The following is a 15,263-nucleotide window of genomic DNA, read 5'->3' on the forward strand; positions in this document are numbered from 1 at the left end:
AATGTGGGAAAACCCTAGCCTTTCTGAAGTATATATAGAATATCTGTCTTTTGACTCAGCCATCTAATTTCTAGAACTTTATCTTAAGAAAATAAATAATCAGATAAGTAGGAAAAGATCCTTGTTCAAGATTTTTGTAAGAGTTGTTCATCATGCCAAAAAGATGAAAGCATTCATTCATCATCACCAAGTGATCAACCAAGTGGTTAAATCCTGGTACATTAATAGAATATAACACAATTCACAGCACAACACAATGCAATATGAATGTAGGACTCTCAAAAAGGATGATATTCTGTCCGTAATGGTTGACACTACATACTCTTTGTGTTTTATTAAGCAAAAGAAACAGGGACAAAGTAGCATCTTTCCAGTGTGATCCCATTTTTGTAAAACTATCCCACATGTGTGCATGCTTGTGTTTGCAAGCAAACCTTGAATGGGAAGAAGCCTAGAAAGATACACATCAAAACATTGATGGTAGATGTCTCTGGGTGATGGAATTGCTGGATGATTTTTTTTTTCATTTAATTTTTTTCTAAATTTTTCTGTAGTGAATATGTTACTTTTATGGCTTAAAAAAGAAAATTATTTTAAAACATTGTCTAGGGACTTCCCTGGCTGCCCAGGGGTAAGACTTCACTGTCCCATGCAGGGGGCGCAGGTTCAACTCCTGGTCAGAGAGCTAAGAACCCACATGCCTCATGGCCAAAAAACCAAAACATAAAGCAGAAGCAACATTGTAACAAATTCAATAAAGACTTTAAAAGTTGTCCACATCTAAAAAAAATACCTTTAAGAAAACATTGTCTAACCCAAGATCCATAATAAATATAAAATATAAGAATAAATGACCTTTATAAAACAGTTCTAGCACCTAATAGGGCTCAGTAACAAACACCCACAGAAAGGATTTTTGACCAGCTGCAGTATTGGAAATGATGTTACCCCATTTGGAACTTCAGATTCTATATTTCTGACTGAAATTAATCTGATTGAATATCAGGTTACCTCATTTCAGGTAGATGCCATTGGACCGAGCCAGACACAGTGGCTTATGTTACCTCCAGGTCCCAGGCCCTGTAAAGTACATGTGAACTTGGGGTCTCTTCAGATGAAACCTGGGACTGTCAGGCACAGGTGACAGCCGGGGCCTCTAATTTTGGTTACATGATCAGAACCCACATGTAGTTTCTTGGGGCCCAACTTACTTTATCAGGCAACTTGAATCTTAGTTTATGAAGCAGCTAAACACAGGAGGGTAGCTTGGTGGGGAAGGTGACTGACCCAGTGAGCTGGGGTTTGCATGCCTCAGGCGGTGGCCCAGCTCCAATGAGGCCCCTGTCTGGTCCTCCATGTCTTGCCCAGCTGCATTTTCAAAGCTCCATAAAAATACCCAGACTTCCCAGTGGCTCAGTGGGAAATAACCCACCTGCCAATGCAGGAGACACGGATTTGATCCCCGGCCTGGGAAAATCCCACTAAGCCCGTGAGCCACAGCTATTGAGCCTGTGCTCCACAACAAGAGAAGCCACTGCTGTGAGAAGCCCATGCACTGCCACTAGAGAAAAGCCGCACAGCAAAGAAGACCCAGCACGGCCAAAAAGAAAGAAAATTATTTATACAGAAAACAACAAACTGCCTTCTCTTAGGCCCCTCTTTTCCAGGTTTCGTGGCTCTTTGTGGACATGGGAGCCTGCGTGACATGGCACACGAGTGATGGGAGCAGGGAGGCGCCAGGAGATGCGGGATGCTCCCAGAGGGTAGCCCCGGGGTACGGAGCAGATCTGCGCCTGTGCGGCCTCCCCTTCTGTCACTGCAGCCAGCTGGGTCTGGGGAGGCCCAGCGCGCCTGCTGCGGCAGTGGCTCCCAGAGCCGTTTCCTTCTTTCTTCAAGTGCTTAGTCTCAACAGCCCCTCTGTGCCCCTCAGCCCAGTGCCCGTCTACCTGGCTGGAAATGGCTCTGCTGGAGCTCATCATATGTGGATTGAGAAGGATTTTTTTTTAATTTAAACAGTCACATTCCATCTGCCTACACACACCCTGCTTTGTGAGCTAAGCTGTGTGACCTCTGCACGTTACTTTTCCCCAGTCAGCCCAAGTGTCCCCCCACAAAAGTTTCTGGAGAGCACTCGACAGGGAGCCAAGCACCCGTGTACTAGGGCTTCTGATCCCACTGATAGGGATCTTTGTAAGGATCAGCCTCTCACCAAGCACTTTGCATACATTATCTTATTAATCCTTACCACAAAGAAGCCAAGTCTTCTTGTGGCAGCCTCTTGTGAGGAAACGGGGATGTGGAAAGAAGTGACTTGCCCATATTCACACAGCGGATTAGCTTGGAGATCCACCTGGTGTCAAAGCCTGTGCCCATCTGCCCTCCAGCCTCTTTAGCCCTCCTTCACTTTCCATGGATTAGGGCAGTTAGTGGAGGAGTAGGTCTTATGGCTCACAAAGTAGTCCTCTGTGTTGATTCCCCAGATATTATGGGAAGGGTCAACAAATTATTAGGTTTCTCTTAATCACTTTCTTAAAGCATTTTAAGAAATTGTGCTTGGAACGTGTCAGCACTGAATCGTTTTGTTTAAATTTTGTGCTGAATTTGAGGATATTTTTCAATAATCATGTATGAGAAATTGGAATTAGTTGCTGCAAGTTAGTTATCTGTGGTCTTCTGCCCACTCCTCCCTCCCACAGGTGACGGGCTGAGTGGGGACGGAGCTGAGTTTTGAGGTGTTGGTAAATACCACCACTGTGTAGTCATTTAATCTTGTGAGGTGCTGTTTTGCCAGCAGGTTGAACTGATTGAACACTAAATGTGCTGAACTGCTAGGTCACACTAGAAACCCCTGGGTAGCTTTCTGCTTGCCTATGATAAGACTCTTCATAGCCTAGATTCTCACACGCATGATGAGCACACGCACATACACAGTTAGAGACCTGGGAAGGGCTTGCTGGTGGAAGTTTGGAGAATGGTTGGAGATAGCGCTTAAGGGCTTTTGTTTGTTTTTCTTTTTTCTTTGTGTGACCAGATCAGAGCCTCCTGCCACCTTGAGAGTTTGAGAGGAGGATGCCACAGCTTAGGAACAAGCAGTAGCTTCTTGGGAATATATTGGAAAGGAAAAGGGAGAGGATGTGGACCGGGTAGAGGATTGTAGATCTGAAAATAACTCGGACACTGTTGAGGCCCCAGACTCCCAGTGGGAAGCAGCCCTATGGGGAGGGAAGGAGTCATGAGAGATGAGTTGTTGGTCGTGGATTAAGTTCGGTTTGGGTAAACCTTTGGGAGGATGAACCAGAGGAAGAGGCCCTGGAAGCAAGCTTGAGGCCCTCAGGTCTGAGAATTTAGGGTCCCAGGTACTTGAGCACGATCTAGAAGTGGGGCATGGTCTCTAGTGGACACATGCCCTTAGCCCCACAGACTCCTTGCCCAGAGGGAAGGGGCACAGCCAGAGAAGTCCGGGCCCGGGTTGTTCTGCCCTGACCTGATGGTGCAGTGGAAGAAACCTGAAGGTGGGAGGCCAAGAACGGTTCTAATCCTGGCTCTGCCCTTACGTGCTTTGTGGTCTTGGCCGAGGGGTTTCCCTGCTCTCGCCCTCGTGTAAGATCTTTCCTCCAGGGCCATCACCTTCGTCGTCCTTGCCCAGGATGGCGGGAAGGCCTAGAGCCTGCCGGTTGTGAGGAGAGTCAGGTCTGGCCGACTCCTGCTCTGCCGTGGGGAGCAGTGCTGGCCGGCACTGAAGGCGGCATCCCAGTGCAAGGCTGCTGAGCCCCAAAGACTTAGGAGGGCGACTCCCCCAGCTGTAAAATGGGGCCAGCAGTCCCCTCCAAAGGCAGCACTCACCCAGGACAGAGGCGGCTCCTATTAGACCTGATGCAGACAATGAGAAAAGGGGGCAGGGTGAGCCTGGAGGTGGTAAGGAGGGAGAAGAACAGGAGCCAAGTGAAGTCCTGTAGCGCTTGCCCATGGTCGGCCATGTTGGCCCCATTGAGTCCCCACGGGAGAGAGAGGTCACCCATCTCTGCCCCGGTCTTGGGAAAGCTGTTGGATTTTCTCACGCCTCAGTTGTTGTTCAGCTGCTAAGTCATGTCCCAGTCTTTGTGACCCCGAGGACTGCAGCATGCCAGGCCTCCCTGTTCCTTCCCATCGCCTGGAGTTTGCCCAAGTTCTCATGCTTCAGGTTCTTAAGCAAATTTAAAAGTTAATCAACATCTTATTTGTTTATGATGCCAAATACTTTTCAAGTTTCTTTAATTTTTTAGATCCAAAGCTATACACAAACAGGTACAACCTAGACATTTTATCACACGTTTACCCACTAGACGTTTTGGACATCAGTAAAATTCCCCCTCTCCGTGTGTTCACAGAGATGCTGCAGTTTGTCAGCAATCAAGTGGGCGAGTTCCCTGACTTGTTCTCAGAGCCTCTCTGCGGCTCCTTCCCCGGCGGTGGTGGTGGCGGTGGCAGTGGCAGTGGCAGTGGCGGTGGCGGCGGCGGCAGCGGGGGCAGCAGCAGTGGTGGTGGAGCTGGGAGCGGGGACCCCTCTGGGCAGCGGCCTTTCAGTCAGGTCCCGCTGCCGGCCTTCTCCCCCTCGGCCACCTCCCCGCAGGCTGCGACCCTCCAGGTCAAGGCGCCCGCCGCCGCCTCGGGTCCCACCCAACCAAGGGCGGCCCCGGTTCTGCAGCCCCGCCCCCAGCCGCAGCCCCCGCCCCCTGCCCCGCTGCCGCCGCAGACTGTCATGATCACCCCGACCTTCAGCACCGCTCCGCAGACGAGGATCATCCAGCAGCCCGTCATCTACCAGAATGCAGCTACCAGCTTTCAAGGTGACTCGAGAACTCAGATGCCATAGCCTTTAATGGGTTCAAAAGTTTTCGGGCCAGTCTGCAGGCACTGCGGAGGCAGATCGTGAAGAGTTCTGCCTCCCTGGGGATGACAGAATCTTCCCTGGGGATGACAGAATCTTCCTGATCTGGCCCAGTCTGAATGAGGTTTTGGTTAACTGAGCCTGGTGGTGCAGGATCAGGTTCCCGCTCTTCAGATACCTTAATGTCTGTTGGGCCTGTTTCAGGGATTCGTGGTCAGAGACTCCTGACTGGCACAGTAGGCTCAGGGGTATCCTGAGAACTAGAGGTGGAGACTTGCATGAAATGGGTCTTGAAACTTAACCCAGGCCCCAGGAGGATCGCAGCTCCTGTAGGTTGAGAACCCGGCATCCAGCCAGCATCTGAGCATCCACCACGGAGAGGAGCACACCTTTGTCGTAGGCACCCTGTCTCTTGAAGTGGCGGGCCTCGAAGTGGGCCCTCGGCTGTGTGCGGAGTAAACCAGCAACTTTCTGCGCTGTGTCTGCGCTGTGCAGTGTCCCAGCCCCTTTTCTTGGGATTTCTCTCTGACCCTGTGGGGAGCCCAGGGTGGGATTAGTCCTGCTGTACTAATTTATTTCACAGGATCTGCCAGCTCTTCAGCGGGCTTCAGGGGTTTCGTGTCTGGGGAATGGTGACAGAGCAAAATCCAAAACAGTCATCCCAAAGTACATTTTCCATTCATTTCCTGGGAGCCAATGAAGCCCCAGGAGTTGGTTCTAACATGTGTTAACTCGCTCATTGGGGGCAGCCATTTGCTGTTTAGCCCCCCTCACCTCCACTGCAGCACCTGGAGTAATGAAATAGCTTCTACTCGTTAGCTCAGAAATTGAGGCAGCCCTCATGGGATCTTCTTGTCCACTTGACCAGCTTGTGGATAACTTTCCACATCCTCTCCAGAAGCAGGCAGGGAGCTGGGGTCCTTCCGAGGCACTCGGTTACAGCGCAGCTACGGTGACAGAATGCATTCCTTGTCCATGTGACTTTTCTTCTCCTCTCTTCCCAAGTCCTTCAGCCACAAGTTCAGAGCCTAGTGACCTCCTCCCAGGTGCAGCCAGTCACCATCCAGCAGCAGGTGCAGACGGTGCAGGCCCAGCGGGTGCTGACGCAGACGGCCAATGGCACGCTGCAGACCCTGGCCCCGGCCACGGTGCAGACAGTGGCTGCGCCCCAGGTGCAGCAGGTCCCGGTAGGTGACTGGCAGGAGTTCCGAGAGGCCATGGTAGGGGCTCTCAGCCAGTCTCTGATGGAGGATGGGGTCTACATACCAAGCAGGGCCAGCAGGGTGTGAGGGAACCACTGGTGGGGGCAGGTTGGGGCCACTGGACCTTACAAAGCACCCGTGAGACCCAGCAGAGATAACATATGTAGGTGGACACTGGCACTCATATAAACTCAGTAAATGCTGGTGTATTAACTTGTTTGCACATGTAATGGGTATAAAACTGAAAAACAGATGTGCTAAAATGTTTTTAAGACATGCAACGAGGTGGGCTGTATTTCTAACTAATGAAGTAATTTATCTTAAAAAAAAAAATCCAGGTTTACCACTTTTGCTTCTCAGCCATGTTCCTGGCATTCCTAAGTTTGTCCATAATCAGATCTCTTTCCCCTCCACAGTCCCTCTGCACCACGTCTTCTCCGCACTAGCTAGGCTTCTGGCACTGCTCGAATTGAAGCCTTTCAACCTTCCATCCCAAGACCCTCTTTGTTGTTGTTGTTGGTTAGTCGCTGAGTGGTAGCCGACTCTTGCGACCCCATGGACCGTGGCCTGCCAGCCTCCTCTGTACATGGGATTTCCCAGGCAAGAATACTGGAGTGGGTTGCCATTTCTTTCTCAGTGGGATCTTCCTGACCCAGGGATCTAGCCATGTCTTCTGCTTGGCAGGCAGATCCTTTACCACTGAGCCACTTGAGAAGCGAAGCCCCAAACCCTTTTTAGCTGTGCTCTTTCTCCCCCTCAACCCAGTAGTCAAGCTACATTCTCAGTTTTATGAAAATTTTATCATTCTTGTCTGGAGGGTCTTTGCAGCAAGAAGTAATACAAAAATAGACCACTTCCTTGGTGGTCCAATGGTTAGGACTTTACACGTCCACTGCAAGGGGTGTGGGTTCCATCCCTGGTCTGAGAACTTAAGATCTCATATGCTGATGGTGCAGCCAAAAGAGGGAAAAAAAGAAATACAGTGCTACCTTCCTTTTCCTTTTCTTCCTTTCTATGCAGGTCCTGGTACAGCCTCAGATCATCAAGACAGACTCCCTTGTCCTGACCACACTGAAGACAGATGGCAGCCCTGTGATGGCCGCGGTCCAGAACCCCGCCCTCACTGCCCTCACCACCCCCATCCAGACAGCTGCCCTGCAAGTTCCGGTAAGAGCTGTGCCCCCTCTTTCTTGGGGATATTAGGCCTCAGAGATGTTAACAAAGCCTCCAGACACTGAATGGATGCAGAAACTCTATGAAATGTGTCAGTCAAATTGCAAAATCACCTCTTTTTAGTTTTTTTTTCCCCTTGAGAAGTACCAGCACCGAGTGTTATGTGGGAGTCCTAGGGTTTATGAAGAGCAAGGGAGGGACCGCAGAGGAGCTGCAGGTTCACCCAGGACCATCCGCCTCTTAGGTCCTGCCAATGGAGGTTTATCTTCTGAAGGACCCTAGGCAGGGAAGGGCTTCAAAGTGGGGCATGGAAGGTCCCTTACTTAAGGTGTAGGGTCTTGGTCACTGTCTGCATCTTGTGACCAAAGAGTCTGACAGAAAAAAGTGATCAGAAATCATTAAGCATTATTCATAAAAGCCAAGAATCAGAAACAACCCAGCTATCCATCCAAAAAGAACTATTGATACATACAGCTACGTGACTGACCTTCAGAAATAGTATGCTCAGCAAAAGATACTGATCGCAAAGAATTCATGCTGATGTTTCCAGTGTATGAAGTTTAAGAAGACAGTGATAGAAGTCAGAGCAGTGATTACGAAGACAGGGAAGGGGCGTACGGGAACTTTCTTGGGAAATAGAAAGGGTCTGTGTCTTCGTCAGGGTTACGTTGGTTACACACACTGTTCCATTAAGTTGTACACTTGAAATGTGTACTTTTGACCATGTGCAAATTATTTCTTGATGACTCATGCATTTGAGAAGCGTTTTATCTGCTCATTGGCCATTTGGATATTGAAGCCGTTTGTTGAAGAAAATAAAACTAAAATTAGTGAAAATAGAAACAGAGAAGGAAAAGCAGATCTGAGGGGAAAACAGGGGGATGCCTCCATAGTTGGTGTGTTTATTTAATATAATGGCTCTGATTGTCACTTCTGCCCCTGAGGTTTTTGATGGTCAAATTGTATAAGGAAACCCAGTAAGTTACTTCTCCGTCATGTGAGAGGAAAACATGTGTCACACACAGGAGAAAGTTTTGTGGTTGGTGCAGCATTGTACACAAGCTCAGAAGCGGCTGACGGGTTGAAAGCGAAGCAGAAACCGTAGACATTTTCTGGCATCCTTAAACCAAAGGTTGGCGTTGATCCACACTAATGCTGTTGTGGCACAGGCTAATCAGCAGTGACTCTGAAAGGGCACAGTGACCAAGATACTGTGGCTCCAGGGCGTCCAGACTTGATTATCCCAAGCAAGGCGTCAGACCACACAAAGCATTTTCAGGTGATGCCACATGGCCAGGGCCAGTGGGTTCGTGACCTGAGCTTGCTTTCCTTATGCTAACCAGGCAGTCATTCTGACCTTGTGTCTGTTCTAGACCCTGGTGGGCAGCAATGGGACCATTCTGACCACGATGCCTGTGATGATGGGACAAGAGAAAGTGCCCATTAAGCAGGTCCCCGGGGGAGTCAAGCAGCTCGAGCCTCCCAAGGAAGGAGAAAGGCGGACGACACACAACATCATCGAGAAGCGGTATCGCTCCTCCATCAACGACAAAATCATTGAGTTGAAGGACCTGGTCATGGGGACTGATGCCAAGGTGGGTGCCAAGCAGAATGTTGTCTCATGCCCCATCATCTCCCCTCTGTCTGTCTTTGCTCTGGGAATTTAGGGAAGACCCAGGCCCAAGTGAGTGAATGCAGGAATAGATAAAGGTGCTTTCTTATTAAAGCATCTTGTTGTTTTGAAATTCTATGAAGTTTAGCTGTTGGGGGTTGGTCAGGCAGTAGCTTGTGTGGACCTTTGACTCTGCTCTGCAGTGGTGGCTACTCACTGCCCCCCACAACCACCACTACCGCGTCACAGGCTCCTGCTGCTCACTGATGGCCAAGTACAGGACCGTGTGCACCTCTTAGTCAGCCGATGGCATTTTTGGTAAATGTTTAATCATATTCAGGGATGGCTAGCAATATTTTAACCTTTTAGGGAGGAGATAAAATGTAGATTGGGTCTTTGACCAAGAACAAATAAGAGGAAATTGATTTTTCATGTACTTCTGGTGTTTCAATTAATGTATCTTTTGGCTTTGGCATGTAGATTTTTAAATCTATTATCTGTTTATCTTTACCTCTATTTTCAAAGAAAATACAGTTTTCTTGGTAGCCTACAAATCTGAAAGGTACTGATATACTTTTATTTAAGATAACCATCCAACAGTGCTCTGGTTTTTTGTTTGTCATTTATTTTCCTTAAAGTTTGTTTTGGTACGAGGATTATTATAAGAAGTAGGAATAACAGCTAATATTTAGTGCTCCTATGTGCCAGGCCAGAGACTAAGCCCTTTATACATATTATCTCTTTTAACCCTTATGGCAAGCCTATGACTCATATACTGTCATTATCCCTATTTCACAGAGGAGGAAAAGTGAGGCTCAGAGATGTTGGGTAACTTGTCCTGGGTTACACAGCTAGTTAGTGAAAGAATCAGGGTCTGAACCCAGCAAGGACCTCCCACTCCAGAGCCTGAGCTCTGGGCCTCTGCTGCCCTCACTGTGCAGGCTGGTCTGATGCCCCTGTGTTTCTCACCCGTCTTCCTTCCCAGATGCACAAGTCTGGCGTTCTGAGGAAGGCCATCGACTACATCAAATACTTGCAGCAGGTCAATCATAAACTGCGCCAGGAGAACATGGTGCTGAAACTGGCAAATCAGAAGAACAGTGAGTGTGCCTGTTATAGGAGAAGTCCTATGTTGGGCACTGGGGAGGGTCCACGGGTGTGTGTGCGAGGTGCCGTCATGGGTGAAGCGGAGCAGGGGCTGTGTGTCCCTCCTAGCCCCGCCCTGGCCCAGGTCAAGTGTTGTAAAATGGACCATTTGCCAGGTAGGGTTTTCTTTACAGAACTCCTGAAGGGCATCAACCTGGGCAGCCTGGTGGACAATGACGTGGACCTGAAGATCGATGACTTTAATCAGAATGTCCTTCTGATGTCGCCTCCGGCCTCCGACTCAGGGTCCCAGGCCGGCTTCTCCCCCTACTCTATCGACTCAGAGCCAGGAAGCCCTCTATTGGATGACGCAAAGGTAATGAGCTTTTGAAATCCCCTGACTCTGGGAATCTCTCCCATCTTCTGTAAGTTAATAGTGGGGAGATTGCAGACAGAGGTCCAGGCCAGGTGTTCAGAGGCCTCAGGCTGGAGAGGAGCAAGAATTGTGTGAAATTAGGCACATGCTGAAAACTAAAGAAAAAGAAGACTGACTCTATGTGGGGAGACAGCCCCTGATTTTATTGGTCTTTGCTGAAAGGGCCCATCAGAGAGGAATAAGGGCCGAATCCAGAACGGGGACACACAGCAGCTGTCACGCAGAGCTAGGAGTTGCTGGAGGCGCCTCATTGCTTTCCTTGCCTGTAATGAGCCTGGCAAGACCGCTTAGTGAGGTTGATCAGTTGGGTTAGGATGAAGCTGTCTCTGGGTCCTCTTCGGGAAATGATTACAATTTGCAGCCTTAACAGATAACATTCCTACCAAGGGCCTTTAATTGTGGAAGAAAGCCCCTGGCAATTGTTGTTTAATGGAGTTAGTTAGAAGAGAATCAAGCCTAATGATTTTCCTAGGACCCTGTGGAGACCACTGGGTTTTGTGCTGTATTTAGACACTGGCAGTTTCTGGCTTCAAAAGCACAGTTTCCTTCTACCATAAGTTGTTGATCAGACTATTTATTGTAGCATCTGCTTAATTTTATTAAGGAAGCTCTATTTTTGAAATATTTTATAAGTGTGGTTCTGTTTGGAAACACAAATCCATATGACATATACCTTAAATTGGATAAGTGTCTGAATCATCAGAAGAAATTTTCAAGTGGCTTAAAAATGTTGAAAAGGAATGACATGGTATGTACACAGTGGAAGTCAGGGGAGATCCGACTCTAATCTGGTTCCCCAGGCCAGCAGAGCCTCTGCCTCCAGTTCTTCTGTAAAATGGAGAGAAAACAATGTTGTGGGTTTAGAATAGGTAAGCTTCTGAAAATAGATTCATACTAAAGTATGGTCTTTAATCAACTTGGAGGTATAATTTATATGTGATAAAATACACCTGTTTTACTGTATTGTACAATATGTGTTTTAATAAATATATACACTTACGTAACTCACAGTAGTCATGATATAGAGGAAAGAACTGGAAGTATTTTTTCTAAGATCAAGTTGAAGACTCGAATGCCCAGAGGAATTCCCTGGTGGTCAGTAGCTAGGACTCGACGCTTTCACTGCCAGTGGCCCAGGTTTGATCACTGATCGATGAACTGAGATACCATAAGCAGCACTGCATGGCCAAAAAATAAAAGAAGACAAAGATGCCCGCTCTTGCCACTTTATTCAACATAGAATTGGAATCCTAAAAAAGAAGTTAAAAGGAATCCAAATTGAAAAGGAAGAAGTAAAACTGTCACTGTTTGCAGATGACATGATACTATGAAAATTCTAAAGATGCCACCAAAAAACTACTGGATTAATAGGTTTAGCAAGATTGCAGGATATAAAATTAATGTACAGAAATTGGTTGAATTTCTATACTAACAAAGTACCAGAAAGAGAAATTAAGAAAACGATCTCATTTGCAGTTGCATCGAAAAGAATAACGTATCTAGGAATAAATCTGACTAAGTAGCTAAAAGACCTTTACTAAAAAAATTGTAAGACACTGATGAAAGAAACCTATAATGGTGATGGACACAGATGGAACGATATATCGTGCTCGTGGACTGGAAGAATTAATACTGCTAAAATGACCATACTCCTCAAGACAGTCTGCAGATTAAGTGCAATCCCTATCAAAATACCAATGATATTTTTCACAGAACTAGAAAAAAAAATCCTAAAATTTATATGGCAACACACAGGACCCCAAGTAGCCAAAACAGTCTTGACAAAGAGCAGTAGAGCTGGAGGTAGCAGGTTCCCTGATTTCAGGAATCAAAACAGTATGATACTGGCACAAAACAGACACTTAGATCCATGGAACAGAATAAAAAGCCCAGAAATAAACCTACTTATGTGTTCAGTCAATCCATGACAAAGGAGGCGAGGATATACAAAGGGGGGAAATGACAGCTTCATTAGTAAATGCTGCTGGGAAAACAGGACAGCTCCATGCAAGAGAATCAGATGTACTACTTTCTCACACCATCTACAAAAATAAACTCAGAACAGATTAAGGACTTAAATGTAAGACCTGAAACCATAAAACTCCTAGAAGAAAACACGCAGTATGCTCTTTGTTACTCGTCTCAGCAATGTTTTTTTGAGTATGTCTCCTCAGGCAAGGGAAACAAAAGCAAAAATAAACAAATGGGACTACAGCAACTAAAAAGCTTTTCCAGCAAAAGAAACTATCCGCAAAATAAAAGGGCCACCTACTGAATGGAAGATGGTATTTGTCTAATGAGGAGTTAATATCCAAAATATGCAAAGAACTTGTAGGATTCAAAATGAGAAGAATAAACAATTTAAAAATGAACCTAGGACATAAACATTTTTCCAGAGAAGACATACAAATGGCCAACAGGCACATGAAAAGATGTTCAGCATCAGTAATCACCAGGGAAATGCAAATCAGAACCACAGTGAGGTACCACCTCACATCTGTCAGAATGGCTATTATCAAAAAGACAACAAATAACAAGTGTTTGTGAGAATGTGGAGAAGAGAACCTTAGTGTGTTGGTGGGAATGTAAACTGGTGCAGCCACTATAGGAAGCCTCCCTGGTGGCTCAGACAGTGAAGAATCTGCCCACAGTGTGGGAGACCCTGGTTCATCCCTGGAGAAGGAAATGGCAACCCACTCCAGTGTTCTTGCTTGGAGAATCCCATGGACAGAGGAGCCTGGTGGGCTACAGGCCATGGGGCTGAAAAGAGTTGAACACCACTGAGTGACTAACACACACACCATGGAAAGCAGTATGGAGGGAGGTTCCTTAAAAAAAGGTTTAAAGTAGAACTACCACCCAATTTAGCAGTTCCCCTTCTGGGTATTTTCTGAAGAAAACAGAAATACCAATTTGAAAAGATATATGTACCCTTGTGTTTATTGCAGCCTTATTCACAACAGTTAAGGTATGAAAGCCACCTAAGTGCCTATAAATAGATGATTGGGTAAAGAAGATGTGGTATATATGCAATGAAATACTAGCCATTAAAAAGAATGAAATCTTACCATTTGTGACACTGTGGATGGACCTAGAGGGTATTATACTAAAGTGAAATTAGTCAAACAGAGAATGACAAGTGTTGGCGAGGATGTGGAGAAAAGGGAACCCTCACCCAGCTGTTGTGGGAATGTAGTTGGTGCAGCCACTATGGAAAGTAGTATGGAGGTTCCTCAAAAAGTTTAAAAGAGAACTACCATCCAATTCAGCAGTTCCACTTCTGGCTGTTTTTCTGAAGAAAAAGCCATTAAAAAAAAGAATGAAATTTTGTGACAACCCGTATGATCCTAGAGGCTATTATGGTAAGTGAAATGAGTCAGACAGAGAAAGCTAACCACACATAATTTCACTTATATGTGGAATCTTTAAAAAAAAAAAAAATGGGCAAAACAGAAGCAGATGCTTAGATAAAGATAACAAATGGGTAATTGCCAGAGCAGAGGGTTTTGGGAGAGGGGGAGACTTAGAGATACAGACTTCCAGATAACAAATAAATGAGTCAGCGGGAGGAGCTTTACAACATGGGGAAAATAGTAATGTTGTAATAATTTTGTCTGGTAACAGATGGCAGCTAGATTTATTGTAGAGATAGTGTCATATATGAAAATAATCCAGGCTCTGTGTTGTGCACCTGGAGCCAACATAGTGTTTGTAGGTCAATTATACTTTAATTAAAAAATAATAATAAATGAATAAATCCTTTATAGTTTAAAAAAAATGATACAGAACATATTTATCTCCTGTGAACGTACACCTTTGCAGGAAGTTCACCCATGTCTCTCCAGGCTCAGATTTAACTTCTGATGTTGCCTTTGGTTGCTTTAGATCAGCTTGCCTGTTGTGGAATTACACAGAAGCAGAATCCCTCAGGGTGTTCTCTTTTGTGTCGGAGCACTGTGGTAATAGCAGGGCCCCTCTACCTCCGGTATGTAGAACGTGTTCTTCTCCCAGGTGGCAAGGGGGCAAGGGCTTCCCATGCCTGAGCAGCAGTGGGAGAGGAGTGAACCTCTTAGTTCCAGCCTGAGTTTATTCCCATCCAGCTTCATGGTCTTGAATTGAAATCTCAGAGTCCCAATTCCGATATATATAAAGTAAAATGCTATAAAAACCCACACAAGTCTTCCTTCTCACCTCGAGGCCCCCTGTTTTGAAGGTCAAAGATGAGCCAGACTCTCCTCCCGTCGCGCTGGGCATGGTAGACCGCTCTCGCATCCTGCTGTGTGTCCTCACCTTCCTCTGCCTCTCCTTTAACCCCCTGACTGCTCTGCTGCAGTGGGGAGGGGCCCACGACGCAGACCAGCACCCACACTCAGGCCCTGGCCGCAGCATGCTGTCGCTCGAGTCAGGTAGGTGGAGGGCACCTCCTGCCACCCAGGCACGAGTGGGCTGCTGTGGCAGGAGAAGGCCCTGCCTGCAGCCTACTTGGCTTGTCACCAGGTCCCAAAAGGCTTTCGCAGTGGGCCCCCGCCTGCTTGCTTCTGATGGCGACTGGCATCAGTCGCATGCACAAGTAACAGGGCAAACCTAAGTTCAGTAAGAAATAGCAAAACAAATCAGGACCCTGCTTGGCTGTAATTGGGGTTTTGGAGGTATGCCTGTTTGGAGGAGGATGTGGTCTACTGTCTGAGTTGTTAAACCAGCTGCCGAGCCCTGCCTTGACCAACAAAGATTTGTGTGGCGTCCTGCCCCATGGTGACAGGGGCGCCAGGGCTCCTATTGAGGCTGTGAAATTGTCCCAGATTTTCTAGGTGTGGATTAATTGCATATATTTATTCGTGCCCTAGGCACTTAGACATTGTTACTAAATGAAACAATCACATTTGTTCC

General features: G+C 46.8%; 1 protein-coding gene across 1 annotated transcript in view; it reads left to right on the forward strand.

The window, feature by feature from the left end:
* Positions 1 to 15,263, forward strand: part of SREBF2 (sterol regulatory element binding transcription factor 2) — a 56,320-nt gene that overhangs the window by 19,258 nt on the left and 21,799 nt on the right. Inside the window, exons 2-8 of the mRNA XM_065944805.1 lie at positions 4,368 to 4,826; positions 5,873 to 6,054; positions 7,090 to 7,236; positions 8,616 to 8,837; positions 9,840 to 9,954; positions 10,135 to 10,316; positions 14,590 to 14,782. Coding sequence (XP_065800877.1) covers positions 4,368 to 4,826; positions 5,873 to 6,054; positions 7,090 to 7,236; positions 8,616 to 8,837; positions 9,840 to 9,954; positions 10,135 to 10,316; positions 14,590 to 14,782 — 1,500 coding nt within the window. The remainder of the gene's footprint in view (positions 1 to 4,367; positions 4,827 to 5,872; positions 6,055 to 7,089; positions 7,237 to 8,615; positions 8,838 to 9,839; positions 9,955 to 10,134; positions 10,317 to 14,589; positions 14,783 to 15,263) is intronic.

The sequence above is a fragment of the Muntiacus reevesi genome, chromosome 1 (genome assembly GCF_963930625.1).
Source record: "Muntiacus reevesi chromosome 1, mMunRee1.1, whole genome shotgun sequence".
Lineage (NCBI taxonomy): Eukaryota > Metazoa > Chordata > Mammalia > Artiodactyla > Cervidae > Muntiacus > Muntiacus reevesi.